The 13,816-nt window shown below is 48.0% G+C and overlaps 1 protein-coding gene across 1 annotated transcript in view; it reads left to right on the top strand.

Annotated features, from left to right (window-relative positions):
• CFAP46 (cilia and flagella associated protein 46) overlaps positions 1 to 13,816 on the top strand; it is a gene marked incomplete at its 5' end in the record, with an annotated part of 73,847 nt that overhangs the window by 5,064 nt on the left and 54,967 nt on the right. The window contains 9 exons of the mRNA XM_082054212.1: positions 1,796 to 1,860; positions 2,343 to 2,507; positions 3,015 to 3,138; positions 4,423 to 4,517; positions 5,424 to 5,531; positions 6,538 to 6,637; positions 9,928 to 10,026; positions 11,490 to 11,680; positions 13,041 to 13,269. Coding sequence (XP_081910338.1) covers positions 1,796 to 1,860; positions 2,343 to 2,507; positions 3,015 to 3,138; positions 4,423 to 4,517; positions 5,424 to 5,531; positions 6,538 to 6,637; positions 9,928 to 10,026; positions 11,490 to 11,680; positions 13,041 to 13,269 — 1,176 coding nt within the window. The remainder of the gene's footprint in view (positions 1 to 1,795; positions 1,861 to 2,342; positions 2,508 to 3,014; positions 3,139 to 4,422; positions 4,518 to 5,423; positions 5,532 to 6,537; positions 6,638 to 9,927; positions 10,027 to 11,489; positions 11,681 to 13,040; positions 13,270 to 13,816) is intronic.

Genomic DNA, 13,816 nt, shown 5'->3' on the forward strand with positions numbered 1-13,816 from the left:
GGGTTTTAACGTTCTGCTTTCAGCCATTTAAAATACACAAGGGTAATCAGGATTGTGGGAAAGGTCCAAGGGAAATATCTTAATGGGTAGTTTGGGAGGAAACAACACTTACCAGCTGAATTAGACTGAAGTTGCAAATACTTTGGGGAGGAAAAAAAAGGATGCTTGAAAAATTTTTCAGACGGTTGGTCGTTTTAAAGTCAATCTTTTCACTCTTTACATCAAGGTGGCGCTTTCAGATGGAGGTGAAGCGTACCTGGTCGAACAGCTGCGGGCGCTGCGGGACGGCGCCCGAGGGGCGCAGGGCGCGCCCGGGCCCGCGTGTCCAGCGCGGCCGCTCCAGACAGCGCTTGGGGCGGCTCTTTGAAAGGGGACGTGACGCTTTCTGCTCAGCGATGCCGTGTCCGTCCCTGATCAGTTTTCACCTCCTGCTGAATGGGAAATGGAGTGGGATCCGTTTTCTGTTGTCAGCATTTCACTCGTACTGTGGTCAGTCACCTTCACAATTAGTCAGTGAGCTCTGACCCCCTAAAATGCCCTTAACAGATGTTTATATTATTTGTGTTCACAGATTTCCCTGACAGATGTTGCTGTAGTTTCTTTGAATGATGTATTTGAATTAACTTTCAAACTAAAATCTTTTCCCTAGTATGTTATTTCTACTTTCTCTGCCCTCTCTGAGCATATGTGCATAACAACTGGTCAGTGGTCCCTCTAAATTCTGTACACATACAGAAAGTATTTTCTAATGCTCAGTAGCCTTTTATGTTTCTAAATTAAACTGACTCTTCTGTGATGTTTTCTAAATCTCAGCCAATTTTTCCTGTTTTCTTTTTCATTTTTGCTAATGCCTTGGAAGTTAAGAACCATCCCAGGACGTGTTCGGTTCTGACTTGGTTCCCTTGTGGTGTGTGTTGTAATGCGCTTTTCAGACACGCTTTGTATCCGTTGTAAAGTGTTTTCACGGATGTGTTTGTGGATCATGTATGAAAACAGGAGTGGCACAACATTTCATGCAGTGTGGCTGGTAACCATCGTTCGCTTGGAAAAGATAAATGAGTCCTCACTCTGGTTTCCATCCAGGGAGTCCTGGTTAGCTGATTAAGATGCTTGTGTTCCTAAGGCCCAAGTGCAACTTTTCTACTTTAGTACCTGCCGTCTCTCAGACTCTTCATCCTGTTTTTCTCTGTATCTGGGCGGTTGCCCCCACTGTTCTCCTGTGCCAGTCCCAGAGTCCCCTCGGTCAGTCCCAGCTCTCGGAGTTTTTGGCTGTTGTGTCTCGCTGTGAAGAGCCCTCTGGTGTCATCCTCCTCCTGCCCCGCTGGCTCCACATCTGCATCTTAGGCTTTCAAAAATCCCTTTTGATGGACCCGTCCATCTTCTCACCGTCCCTTCGGGTGTTTGTACGCGCCGATGGGATCCCCTCCTCAGCTGACAAACGCTTGTTGGAGCTTTTCTGAAGAAAATAACGCTTCTGGTTTTTTAATGGTACAAACCATTTTTTTCCCTGGCTTTGCCCTTGGACGTTTCTGAGCTTTCTTTGCTGAAAGCTTAAAAAATACACAGCTTTGCCAGTTTGGACATTTTCAGGCCTGATAATTAAAATTTGGCAGAAATAAAAGAAACCAAAAATATAGGTTTAAAATTTGAAATCAGGAAAACACAGCATGTTTTATTTGAGGTTGATCTGAAAATAAAAATCCTGAGATGTGAACATATTGAAATAGGAAAATAACGTACTGATTTATAAAAGCCACATTCAGATTGCATTAACAATGTTTTTGTTCCATTTTAGGAAGAGTTTGAGAAGTTCGTGCTGTGTTTTATGAAGGCAATAGATTTTGCCGCCCAGGATCCAAGGTAGGCCCTGCCTCCCACGGCCCCGGAGGACGTTACCGAGTCAGGCTGTAGCAGTTTCTCCCGCTCTCACCAGGTGGCCTGGCGCTGCGTTCTTTGGGGTGTTTTACTTCCGTGCGCTTTCCTCCCGTTGTGCCGCGGCGCTCGCGCGGCTGCCGCGGGTGCTTCGCGGGCTTCAGCGGCGGGACGGAGCCCGGCTGAGGCTGGTACGCGTCCCAGAGCGCTTCCGCTGCCGCTGTGCTTGCGCCAAGTAGGAGAGCACCATGTCAGCCCATTTTGAGTGGCTACTGGGCAGAGTGTAGTTGCAAGAGTTGCTGTGTTCTTGAGCTGCACTTGTGTTCTCAGTTCTTAGGGCTGGTGCTTATCTGGACACATAGAAAAAGTTCCAGTTCCTGATTCTTAGAAGTGTTTTAAAGTACTCTGTCTGTACTTTTATGTTTATCTAAGTCCGTGAAATAACTAAATTCTTGATTTTTGCTTTTCAGATACTATTTTTTGATATATAATGCCTCGGTTCTTTATTGGCAACTTGTGAGGCCATATCTTCAGCCTGGATTCCGCTATTGTCTTATTCCCAGCCTTTCTCAGATTGTTAATGCGTTAAACCGAACTGAAGAGCAAGACAGCGAATGGAGAGCAGAGCTCATGATGTAAGTGTGTTTTCCGTATGGCCGTTCGGTAGTCTCTTGTACACGTGGCTGCCACCTGAGGTTGTCTTTAATAATGCGTGTTTCATTGGTAACACTGGAGATACGTTTGTTGTGGAAAGCTTAATTTATAGCTTTTTAAAGATACAGAAATGCACGCTTAACGTAAAGGGTCCTTCATTTTAATGTTTACTTTGGGGTTGAAGTGTTAGTGGCAGAGGCCGTGGGTGCGATCTGAAGTATCACAGTTTCGGGTGTAGTACTCGAGTCATTGTTTATGTGCAGCGCTTGTAAGGGGGGAGAAAGACGGGCTCCTGTTTTCTTCAGGTAAAGAAACGTACCCTTTAAACAGATAAACAGAGACCTTTCTGTCGTCCGATCCCTGAAATGAAAGAAACAGCCAATCTGGGAGCGGTACCTTGGATATATAGAGTCTCTTGAAAAAATATCAATAAGAATTATTTCAGAAAGCATTAATAAATGTTTATACAAATTTTGTTTGATCTGCAGAAATTTACTTGAGTGCTTCCTCGATGCTTCAAAACTGAAAGAAGCAAGAGAGTTTTCATCTACGGCAGCTATCTTTATTAAGGAGAATGTTCCAGATAAATACCCTCAGCTATTTTCTCTAATGGTAATGCTGTAAAATATTTTAAACTCTCAGTAAGACAGGAGCTTTCTCTACATTTCATAAGGTGATAGTTATAATTGTTAAATATGTTGTCTCCATTTAAATTCTGAGCTCCCAAACAATACAGTAAATATGCAGATTGTTACCAATCTGTGTATTTTTGATACTAAAAGCTAAAGAGCTCCCTACAGCCACACGTTATTTTAATACAACCTAGTATATAATTACTATTAACACAGAAGATGTAGTGGGTGCAGCTTAACCCACCTTATGCTATTGAGGGTGTATTTAGCATCTGTTGACTTTTCTTATGCTGATGAATACTTAAACAACTCAACTTGAACCCTATAAATAGTTCTGGAAATCAGAGCATATGGCAATAGTTCACATTTCTTGCATGCCCTTAATTTGGGAAACAAGAGGATGAAGACAAATGTGGCAAAAGCAGAAACAGGCAATTAAACTTGGAAGTTGCCTGCAGTCATATTTGCTTTCTTTCTGCGACATTGTCTATTGTCCTCCTCTGTCTGCTCCCAATCACTGCGTTTCGAAAACATACATTTGTAAGATGAAGTTCTCTAACATTTCAATTAAGAGAACCAATATACAGCCTTCCAAAGTGCAGTATTAACGAAGCGATAACATTTAGGCAAGGTCACAAAGCCTTTTGTATTTTTCAGAGGCACTGTTGAGCAAAGCTGTTTGACAGCGGCCTCAGGCAGAAGGAGGAGGCAGCTCTAGAAGGGCCCTTGGGCCGCGTGTGACCCCGGCGCGGGCCCTGGGGACGGGCACGGCAGCCCCGCCGAACTCGCTGCTCGAGCGGCCGCAGCGGCGGCGCTGACTGCGACGGGCGCGTGTTCGGCGCGGAGCTCTGCAGTTAAACTGCAGTAACTGCAGGTTACTGCCATTTCTTCTTAACATTTCTTGCTCTTTGTAATTTAGAGTTACAGATAAATTTAAATAGGGCTCATTACTCTTAGACGGATGAGGTAATTTCAGAATGAGTGTTATCAAAGGATATTATTAAAAATGCATTAATCAGAATTCTAACTCAGCTGTTAGTTCCACATTTAGGTTTCTGCTAATACTTCTGCTCCTCACTATGTGAAGATCGGTGTTAGTATAGCTCTACCAGGTGACCTTGGCAGTATCATCAATGATCATGGGGTCTCACTGCCCTTAAAGTCCATGAGAAAGCCTTCAGTCAACATACCTGCTTCGTTTTGAGCCCTGTGGAATGTCTGTCTTATGTTTGCTTATTTAGTCAATAATTAAATTATTTTGTAGGTATATCACAAACTAATGGATATTTCCCAGCTAGAGAAGGAAATACAAAATTCCATCCATCTTGCAGTTGTTTATAAAATGCAGATGTTAAAATTGTGAGTATTAAAATGTATCCTTCCACTTGTACTTTGCCTGATGTTACAGGGGTGGAGTCAGGTTCTGGTGTCCCATATGTGGGTAGAAAAATCTACTGCAAATATTAGTTTCTTAAAAGGAAAACAATAATGCCAGTTTGGGCAGTGACCTTCGGGCCCGTCTGGAGAGCAGCCTCGGTAAAACGTGGGGGAGTCCCCGGGGACGTGGGGGTGGTGGGTTGTGCGGAACGTGGGGGAGTCCCCGGGGATGTGGGGGTGGTGGGTTGTGCGGAACGTGGGGGAGTCCCCGGGGACGTGGGGGTGGTGGGTTGTGCGGCTCTTCACCGCTGGGAGAACTGAAGAGCTCGAAAGACGTTTTGTTCCCAGCGGATTGCGGTTCCGTGCACCGGCCATGTACGAGAGTGAAGTGGGAGATCACACCTGAAATACAATGCAAGGATGAGACACATAATGCTTGTAAAACTTCTTAAAGGCATAAAACAATTTTGAAAATTGGACTTCATAACAAAATCTCATTTATTTTTTTTAATGTCTCAACACCTCCCCATTTTAAAAGTATTAATTATTTTCTTAGTAACAATGGATTATATTATGTTGACGTTATAGGAAAGGAGTTTTGCATACTATTTTTCTTTGCTTCTGGAATAAAATTTGCTGTCTGAAATATTAATTGTTATGCTGGGATGTTCCTCGTGCTTCACATCTGTCTGTCTCCGGTAACTCACTGGCACGCTGAATGAGGTTTTGTTGACTTGTTTTGTGATTTTTGTCTTTGATATTTCAAAGTATCCCGCTGATGCCGTTGGACTACGAGCCATCCGTTCTAGAGCTAGGAGAATTATTTCAAACTTTTAATGCAATGATATTTCATGTGAAAAATTGTGATCGATTCTCGCTGTATTGCAGGCAGTGGGACACAGGTGAGTTCCCAAGTGATGCCGCCGCAGATCTGAATTCTGTGTATGTGCTTTTGAAGCAATACGATGCGCCTCCAGCAGCTGTTCTCAGCGTCAAGTGAGTGTTACTCGTCGTGTCGGGACAGGTGATGCTGAAGCTGGTGCTGGTTCCGCAGATTCTGATGAATTCCTGTGACGCTGAAGAGAGAGAGCTCAGTTATAGTAGTTTGTGTTGCATTGACGCCTGGGTCATCTTAAAAAAAGACAAAGGTCCTATCAAGCTTTAATAAAGACCCCAAGATTGAATATCTTCTTACATATATTTGTTTGTATAACATGATTAAATCTTTCCATAAACCTTTCTTGTTGATAACAGGAGATTTTAAAAGCCCTTAGAATTGACAAGTGCTTTTCAGACTTCAGTTCATTTTTAGCTTTTCCTGGGGCCCTTCCCAGTTCTTCAGCATCACTTTGAAATGCAGACTATACTGAACTGTCCGTTGCAGTAGTTACATCACAGCCGTGACATATGGCAGTGACACGACATGTTCACTCATGAAGGTCACTCGTCTTTGACGCTCAGGTATCTCAGTACTCCTGTCCCAGACCGCGCTGTGCTCGCTGGGCTATTCCTGGAGATTCAGACACGTAGAACAGTCTCCGACCGTGTGTGTGTTGTGGGTTCTTAGTCCCTAAGTGCCTGACCAGCAGATCTCAGTGGTTTGTGTGCCACTTGGCTGCATTGTATTTACATGATTACCTGCAGTATTTGTTTGCTATTTCATCATCTTTGTGCTGCATACATTTCATTCTGTATTTTTAATTTTCTTCAGGAGCAGTTTGTGCGAGAATACAGTAGAAGTATACTAATTATACTAAGTATTCTAATTATTTTCTGTAAATACAGAAGTTTATCATCTGCTTTTCATGTAGCCAACTTTACTATTTTTCTTTTTTCCTTGTTAACCGAGCATTGCTATTATAGCATAATCACATCCTCTGATATTCAGATGACTTCATAGTTTTCAGATATATTGCACAGATTTACTTTCACATAGTGTTTTTCTAATTCCATACAAGAGCAATATCAGATTCCCTGAAGTGATGTTTTCCTGTTTTTGAAGGATTCCTTTGATTCTGGAGTTAGCTCGTTTTTCTCTGAAAGTTGACTGCATTGAGCTTGCCCGTGACTGTGTCCTTGATTTGAAGAGAGCTGGCATTACCGTAAGTATTAATGTTCATTACAGTTGATTTCCTTTTTTTTTTTACAAACACCCCACCCCCTTGTGATTATACTTTAAAACTGAAACTGATAGTTCTGGGATTTCTGTCCATCTCTGTATTGTTTCAGTATTCCTTAATGTAAATAACTACTTAGATAAGTGATCTATGGAAAGCTAAAGAGAAGGTGTAAGGTTGGAAGGTAGGGTGCAGGTAGAAGAGGGTAATTAACAAGACTAGTTTTGGCCAGTACATGTTAACTGTAAATTTTTGCCCACGTGTTTTCAATGATGCCTGTGGAACAGTTTCATGGGAAGTTAAACGCTGCCTGTTGAGTTCTGAAGATTTAAGCAGTTTACCCATTGAGATTGTGACGGGTCACTAAGATGTAAGCTCTAAAAGCAGCTCACGTTACGTACATGAACGTGGTCGTTATGGATGCAATATCACCCTTGCAGAACTGCATATGCCTTCAAATTTTGATGAGGGAAAACCAGAGCATTTGTCTGGAGCGTTAGTGGGGGACTGGTGGAAGGAGGAGCTCCAAACCTTGCAAAGAAACAAACCCAGACCAAGTTGTTACCTTAAGCAGTGCAGTTCCCATCGGAGCGAGAGACGTAGAGACGTTGTGCCACAAACCACGCTCCCTGATCCTTTCCTTCGTGTGGATCTTTCCTGATAGCCTTTGTTCCTGTACGTGGCCCAGAGTCCTTTAGTAGGAATGATTCATTTCCCAGCAAACTATTGTTTGATTTGTTATTTGCTAACATAATTTTTACACTTCTTTAGTGTTTTCAGTGTAATGTAGGTGTAGCGGTGTTCTTAGATTAAAATTCTGTGCAGTCTCCCTAATAACCGGTCTCTCACTGTGTATGCCCTTTTGGTTCCCACACCCAGCTCTGAGGTCCGTTCTTTCTGTTCCTTCCCTGTTGTGGTGGCCCCGGCTGAGCACCACGCAGCCGCTCACTCAGCACCCTCTCAGCAGGGCGGGCAGGGAACCAGGAGGGTGACAGTGAGAGAAGTACTGGGCTGAGATAAAAACAGCTTCATGATTTAAAGTAATAATAATAATAGGAAAATAAGAGAAAAAAAGATAACAGCCAGAATAAAAGCCAAACAAAGACAAGTGAATCAAGTGAAAACGGTTGCTCACAGCAAACGGCCGAGGCCCAGCCGGGTCCCAAGCACAGCCCCCTCGCAACCTTCCCCCCGCTTTATTTGTGAACAAGATGTCATGGTCGCTGGGGTCACCGTCCTGGGCGCGCCCCCCGCTCCCCGTGCGCCCCCCGCTCCCCGTGCGCCCCCCGCTCCCCGTGCGCCCCCCGCTCCCCGTGCGCCCCCCCCGCTCCCCGTGCGCCCCCCCCGCTCCCCGTGCGCCCCCCCCGCTCCCCGTGCGCCCCCCGCTCCCCGTGCGCCCCCCGCCCGCTGCTGGCGGGCGGCACAACGGCCCCTGGTGCTGGGCAGGGGCTGCTCGGCCACAGCGTCCCTGTGTTCCGGAACAAATCCCAAACAGCCCGCACGAGCTGCCATGAGGGAAACTGACTCTACCTCAGCCAAACGAGTCCACCCACCGAGAAACAGCTGTTTGTCACTGTGTTCAGAAAATCAGTATGTTTTAGATACCAGAATGTATGAAAAAGTGCCTGGTTGTGTTGTGATGATACCCATGAGTAATTTTTTAGTTATTGGAAATATGCGTGTAAGGAAATATTAGTGGCAAATACTGCCAAATTCCAAAACATGTTTCCAGATTTCTATTATAGTGATCTTACTTTGGGTTACTTGTAAATTTCACTTATCCTTACTGAAATAGTTTTATTCCAGGTGGCTGCTTCAGGCCTGTTCTTTCTGAAAATTTCCCGCAAGTCTAAAATCATACCCGGTTCCGCAGCATTGCCCCGAAGATGCGTTTCAGTTCCCCAGATCGAGGGCTCGCGGGGAGTCAGTGTGTGCACGGGCAGAACCGCCAGGATCCCCCCGTACCACCCAGGCCCTGCTGCTGCTCCCCCGCTCCTGCACAGCGCGGGGCGTCCGGCTGACCGTCCCCGGGCGGCGCGGGGCGTCCCGCTGACCGTCCGGCTGACCGTCCCCGGGCGGCGCGGGGCGTCCCGCTGACCATCCCGCTGACCGTCCCCGGGCGGCGCGGGGCGTCCCGCTGACTGTCCCGCTGACCGTCCCCGGGCGGCGCGGGGCGTCCCACTGACCGTCCGGCTGACCGTCCCCGGGCGGCGTGGGGCGTCCGGCTGACCGTCCGGCTGACCGTCCCCGGGCGGTGCGGGGCCTCCGGCTGACCGTCCGGCTGACCGTCCCCGGGCGGCGCGGGGCGTCCCGCTGACCATCCCGCTGACCGTCCCCGGGCGGCGCGGGGCGTCCCGCTGACTGTCCCGCTGACCGTCCCCGGGCGGCGCGGGGCGTCCCGCTGACTGTCCCGCTGACCGTCCCCGGGCGGCGCGGGGCGTCCCGCTGACCATCCCGCTGACCGTCCCCGGGTCCCCTGGCCGCGTTCCACAGAGACCACAGCAAAGGGCAGAAATCCGTCTGGGGTTCCAGTGCCTCGGCTTTGCCGAGTACGGGCAGATTTCTCAGCCATAACACCGATTCCATCTCCCTATGTGTTTGTTGTTACCTGATGGTGGCAGTTGTACATTCGTCTGGGTTTTTCAGTGTCTCATCTGTTTTCCACTCGTGGGGATGTTAAATGAACAGGTCGTGCACAGTGATTTGGCAGCAGTTCATAACGAGTGATGGATGGCGATGCTGTCTGGCTTTCCCTGCTGCCCCACGTGAAACCAAATACAAAGTACCTTAGACGATCCATACGTATGATTTGTATGATTTAATACCCAGATCTTTCCTGAGCTGTTAAAACCTAACCTCTTTTTTTCTCTCACAAGTTACATTACCCATCAAGATGAATCCTTTCTCTCTTGACTAGCTCTTATTTATTCCAAGCATGTACCTTTTTAATAACATTAGTGAGAAAGAATCTACGAGAACTGAAGTCAAAGCACAGTGTAGGAGAAATCAAGTGTACCCTGGCGTCCTTAGTGCGGAGTCTGGCAGTGAATGACTCTGAAAGTCCCGGTAAAGTTATTTTGCAGCTTTGGTTTAGCAAGAAGTTACATCCATTCAACAACAAATTCTCCTCTTCATTGTTTCAGTTAATTACCTTGTACAGTGGGATTTTTAGCAAGAAAGTACGGTGCTGTATTAGTGTAATTGCATGGGTTTAATCTGCCTTGTGTTCCTTTTTAATTATCAAAATTAGCATTTTGTATATTAATTCTTCATAGGAGCAAGGGAAACTTATTGAAATAGAATGCCTGGAATGTGAATATGAAGCAAAAAAAATTGGCACTAAAATTATGACTTACACCAAAGGAGTTGTTGAGGTATGTTCTTTAACATTAACTTTGAGAGAAAAGTACAAGTTTTAATTTGTTAAATGAGGAAAATTGCATTAGGCTTGTGTGTTTTTATTATGTTATACTGATGAGAAATCATGTTAAGCTTTATATTCGTTCTGGTTGGGCTGCCAAGAGGAAAAGGGGCGAATAGAGCACAGTTGCGTGTCCCCTCTCGAGGCGCTGTCCGCCTGTAGAGCTCGCGGTGCGGCCCTCCCGAGGGCGAGCGCCGCGCGTGGGGCAGCGCGCCGGCCCTCCCGGGCTCACGCCGGCCCTCCCGGGCTCACGCCGGCCCTCCCGGGCTCACGCCGGCCCTCCCGGGCTCACGCCGGCCCTCCCGGGCTCACACCGCGCGTGGGCCGGGCGCACCGGCCCTCCCGGGCTCACACCGCGCGTTCACGGGAGGTTTCCATGGAATGGCTGCGGTTGGAATGGACCCATAGGGACCGCGGAGTCAACTCTGCTGTTGTTGTGTGTTATGGGCAATCTCGTACAAATTTCTGTGTCAGAGAAATGCAGGTTGTTCCTGATAAATTGTCACACTGGGGAGGATCTTCTCTCGTTTCTCTAGTCAGCTGACTCAGTTATAGTTGAGCCCATCGAAAGCAGAAGCCTAAGTGGTCAATATTATCAATGGGATTAGACAGATGCCATGAACAATTGAGAACAGCTGCTGGGACAATTAAAGTTCCTAAAACAGAAAGTATGAACATGCGTCAGGGAAGCTGATAGTGCATAAACCTACTCCTGTCTCTGACTGTTCTTATTTTAGGATTCAGAAATTTCATTCACCTTTTGAAAAAAATAAATTATTAATTCTTCATAATATGAAACACTACTAGTACTGTTTAAATAAGAAATAGGATTTTTAGATACTTAGGTATTTCTAAATACACCTACCACAGTGTACACAGAGAGCTTTTTGGTGTGATTTTTAAATTTTAGTTAGTTATTTAGTTCGTTATTTTAATCAAGTAACCTGTAAAAGAACTGGGCAATCAGTGATTATCTGTATTGCAGGTAAGGATTTGCTTTGAGATTTGATAGGAACCGAATTTAATTGGCAGCATGGCAAATGCCATTAATATTTCATTTTTTCCTGTGCTACACTGCATTTGTAATTTAGTGTTAAAGAGAAGATCCAACCCTTCTGAATTCACAGATACTGCAGTTACCGGTTTCTGTTGGTCACAAGGAAGGGGAGCAGCTGACAGACTGCTGCCTGGAATCCGTAGTAGCAGCACCTGAGAGAAATACCACATAATTATCAATGCCTGTTAAAATAGAAAAGGTTTTAATAAATCATTTTAAAATGGAGCTTCTGAAGCTGGCTGGCTGAGGGGCTGCTTTCCATTGCATAGAGGCTGAAGGTTGAAATTGGAGGATCGTGTAAGAAGTTGTAATCATGCGTTCATTCGCGATGTGTGCTAATTAGTGTTTCATTTGTGTAGACGCAGCTGGCGTTGGTGCGGAGGCTGGAGGCGACGCTGCGGCGCGCGGCGGCCGCGGGCGACCCGGCGGCGCTGCAGGCGGCCTGCTGCAGCCAGTGGAACGTGTGCCTGCCCCTGCTGCAGCGCGGGCTGCGGCGCCGCCTGCGCCACCCGCTGCGCTCGGTCGCCGCCGTCCTGGAGGAGGTGGACAGGTCGGTGCCCGTGCGCTGCGCCTGCGTGTTTGCCGCTCCGAGAGGCCGGGTGGTGGGCGTCGGAGCTCGGAGAGCTCACGCTCTGTGCTGTTAAATGCTTTGGAAAATTCTCTGCTAGCTTGTAACAAGTGAACATCTGTATATTGCTTACATTTCCTCATTAATCATTTAAATATATGTTTCTTTCAGGCAAAGTCTTATGCCATTTAGTGGCCTGTAGCAAATATTGAAATCTGTTAGGAAATGAAAATAGTTAATCATGTGAGAAAATTCCAAAGCGGCAGTTAGAGTAAATGTGTCGGAATGGGGTTTAGACTATTGTATTAACGTAACTTCTATTTGTTAAAAACATACAATTTAAAAATTATTTTTAAAAACCATCATGGCTGGGGCAGAGGGTACCAGGGGTCCCTGGGGCTGGGGCAGAGGGTACCGGGGCTTAGAGGTGCTGGGGCAGAGGGTACGGAAGGTCAGAGGTGCTGGGGCAGAGGGTACCGAGGCTCAGAGGTGCTGGGGCAGAGGGTACCGGGGCTCAGAGGTGCTGGGGCAGAGGGTACCGGGGCTCAGAGGTGCTGGGGCAGAGGGTACGGAAGGTCAGAGGTGCTGGGGCAGAGGGTACCGGGGCTCAGAGGTGCTGGGGCAGAGGGTACCGGGGCTCAGAGGTGCTGGGGCAGAGGGTACCGGGGCTCAGAGGTGCTGGGGCAGAGGGTACCGGGGCTCAGAGGTGCTGGGGCAGAGGGTACCGGGGCTCAGAGGTGCTGGGGCAGAGGGTACCGGGGCTCAGAGGTGCTGGGGCAGAGGGTACCGGGGCTCAGAGGTGCTGGGGCAGAGGGTACCGGGGCTCAGAGGTGCTGGGGCAGAGGGTACCGGGGGTCCCCGGGGCAGCTGCTGCTGCAGCGAGCGTGTGCGAGCGTGTTCACCGCTGAGCCGGGACAGCCGGGCTCCGTGTTACAATTTGCTTCTACTTAAACCTCACGAACTTTTAGCAAAAGTGGCCACTCTCCAGTACATCCTGGTCTCTCTGAGGGTTAATAAATACCTGATTTGCATTCCTAAGTCTTAACTTGAGTGTGGTACTGGAAAAGAATTCTGCTAATACACAAAGATGAGTTAGTTTACAAGATGTGGTGCTTCCTCATGGCTGTGTTTTCTCATGCAGGGTTAATGGAAGCAAAATGCAGTTGTATTTTCTAAGTAATTTCATTTAAAAAGTCAGGGTAGTGAAAATGAGAGTTAAAAAGGGAATATGTTTTCATACTGGAGTAGCTTTTAGTTATTGAGTTTCACTTCGCAGTAATTTTTAGGTCTAATTTTAGTTTGCCTCATTTTAATGGTTTACATTTAATTTCATATTCCTCAGCATGTTGGTTTTGTTGCGTTGCCAAGTTCACATGGAAATAGCTCGTATTGAAGAGGATGGCGACAGAATAGAGGCTGCCGTGGAACATTTGCAAAAAGCTTTACATCTAAACAACGGCGGGCAGTATGAAGAATATTTAAAGTTGTCTTTGAAACGTCTTCAGTTATGCACCATGCTGTATAAGTCGCCTGAGCGTCTAGAGGATCGGGCAGCGTTGCTGATTGAACAGGTAACCGTGCAGAATGAGGTCGGCAGCCGGGGCAGGTTTGCTGCGGAGCCGCCGTGCGCGGGGCCCGCGGGGCAGGTTTGTTGCGGAGCATTGGCAGTGCAGGGCAGGTTTGCTGCGGAGCCGCTGTGCACGGGGCCCGCGGGGCAGGTTTGTTGCGGAGCATTGGCAGAGCGGGGCAGGTTTGCTGCGGAGCCGCTGTGCACGGGGCCCGCGGGGCAGGTTTGTTGCGGAGCATTGGCAGTGCAGGGCAGGTTTGCTGCGGAGCCGCTGTGCACGGGGCCCGCGGGGCAGGTTTGTTGCGGAGCATTGGCAGTGCAGGGCAGGTTTGCTGCGGAGCCGCCGTGCGCGGGGCCCGCGGGGCAGGTTTGCTGCGGAGCCGCCGTGCGCGGGGCCCGCGGGGCAGGTTTGCTGCGGAGCCGCCGTGCGTGGGGCCCGCGGGGCAGGTTTACTGCGGAGCATTGGCAGTGCGGGGCAGGTTTGCTGCGGAGCCGCCGTGCGCGGGGCCCGCGGCCCCGGCTGCCGCACGCCCGCCCTGGCGGCCCCGAGA

Source organism: Streptopelia decaocto (genome assembly GCF_964273445.1).
Source record: "Streptopelia decaocto genome assembly, chromosome: 5".
NCBI classification, from domain to species: Eukaryota; Metazoa; Chordata; class Aves; order Columbiformes; family Columbidae; genus Streptopelia; species Streptopelia decaocto.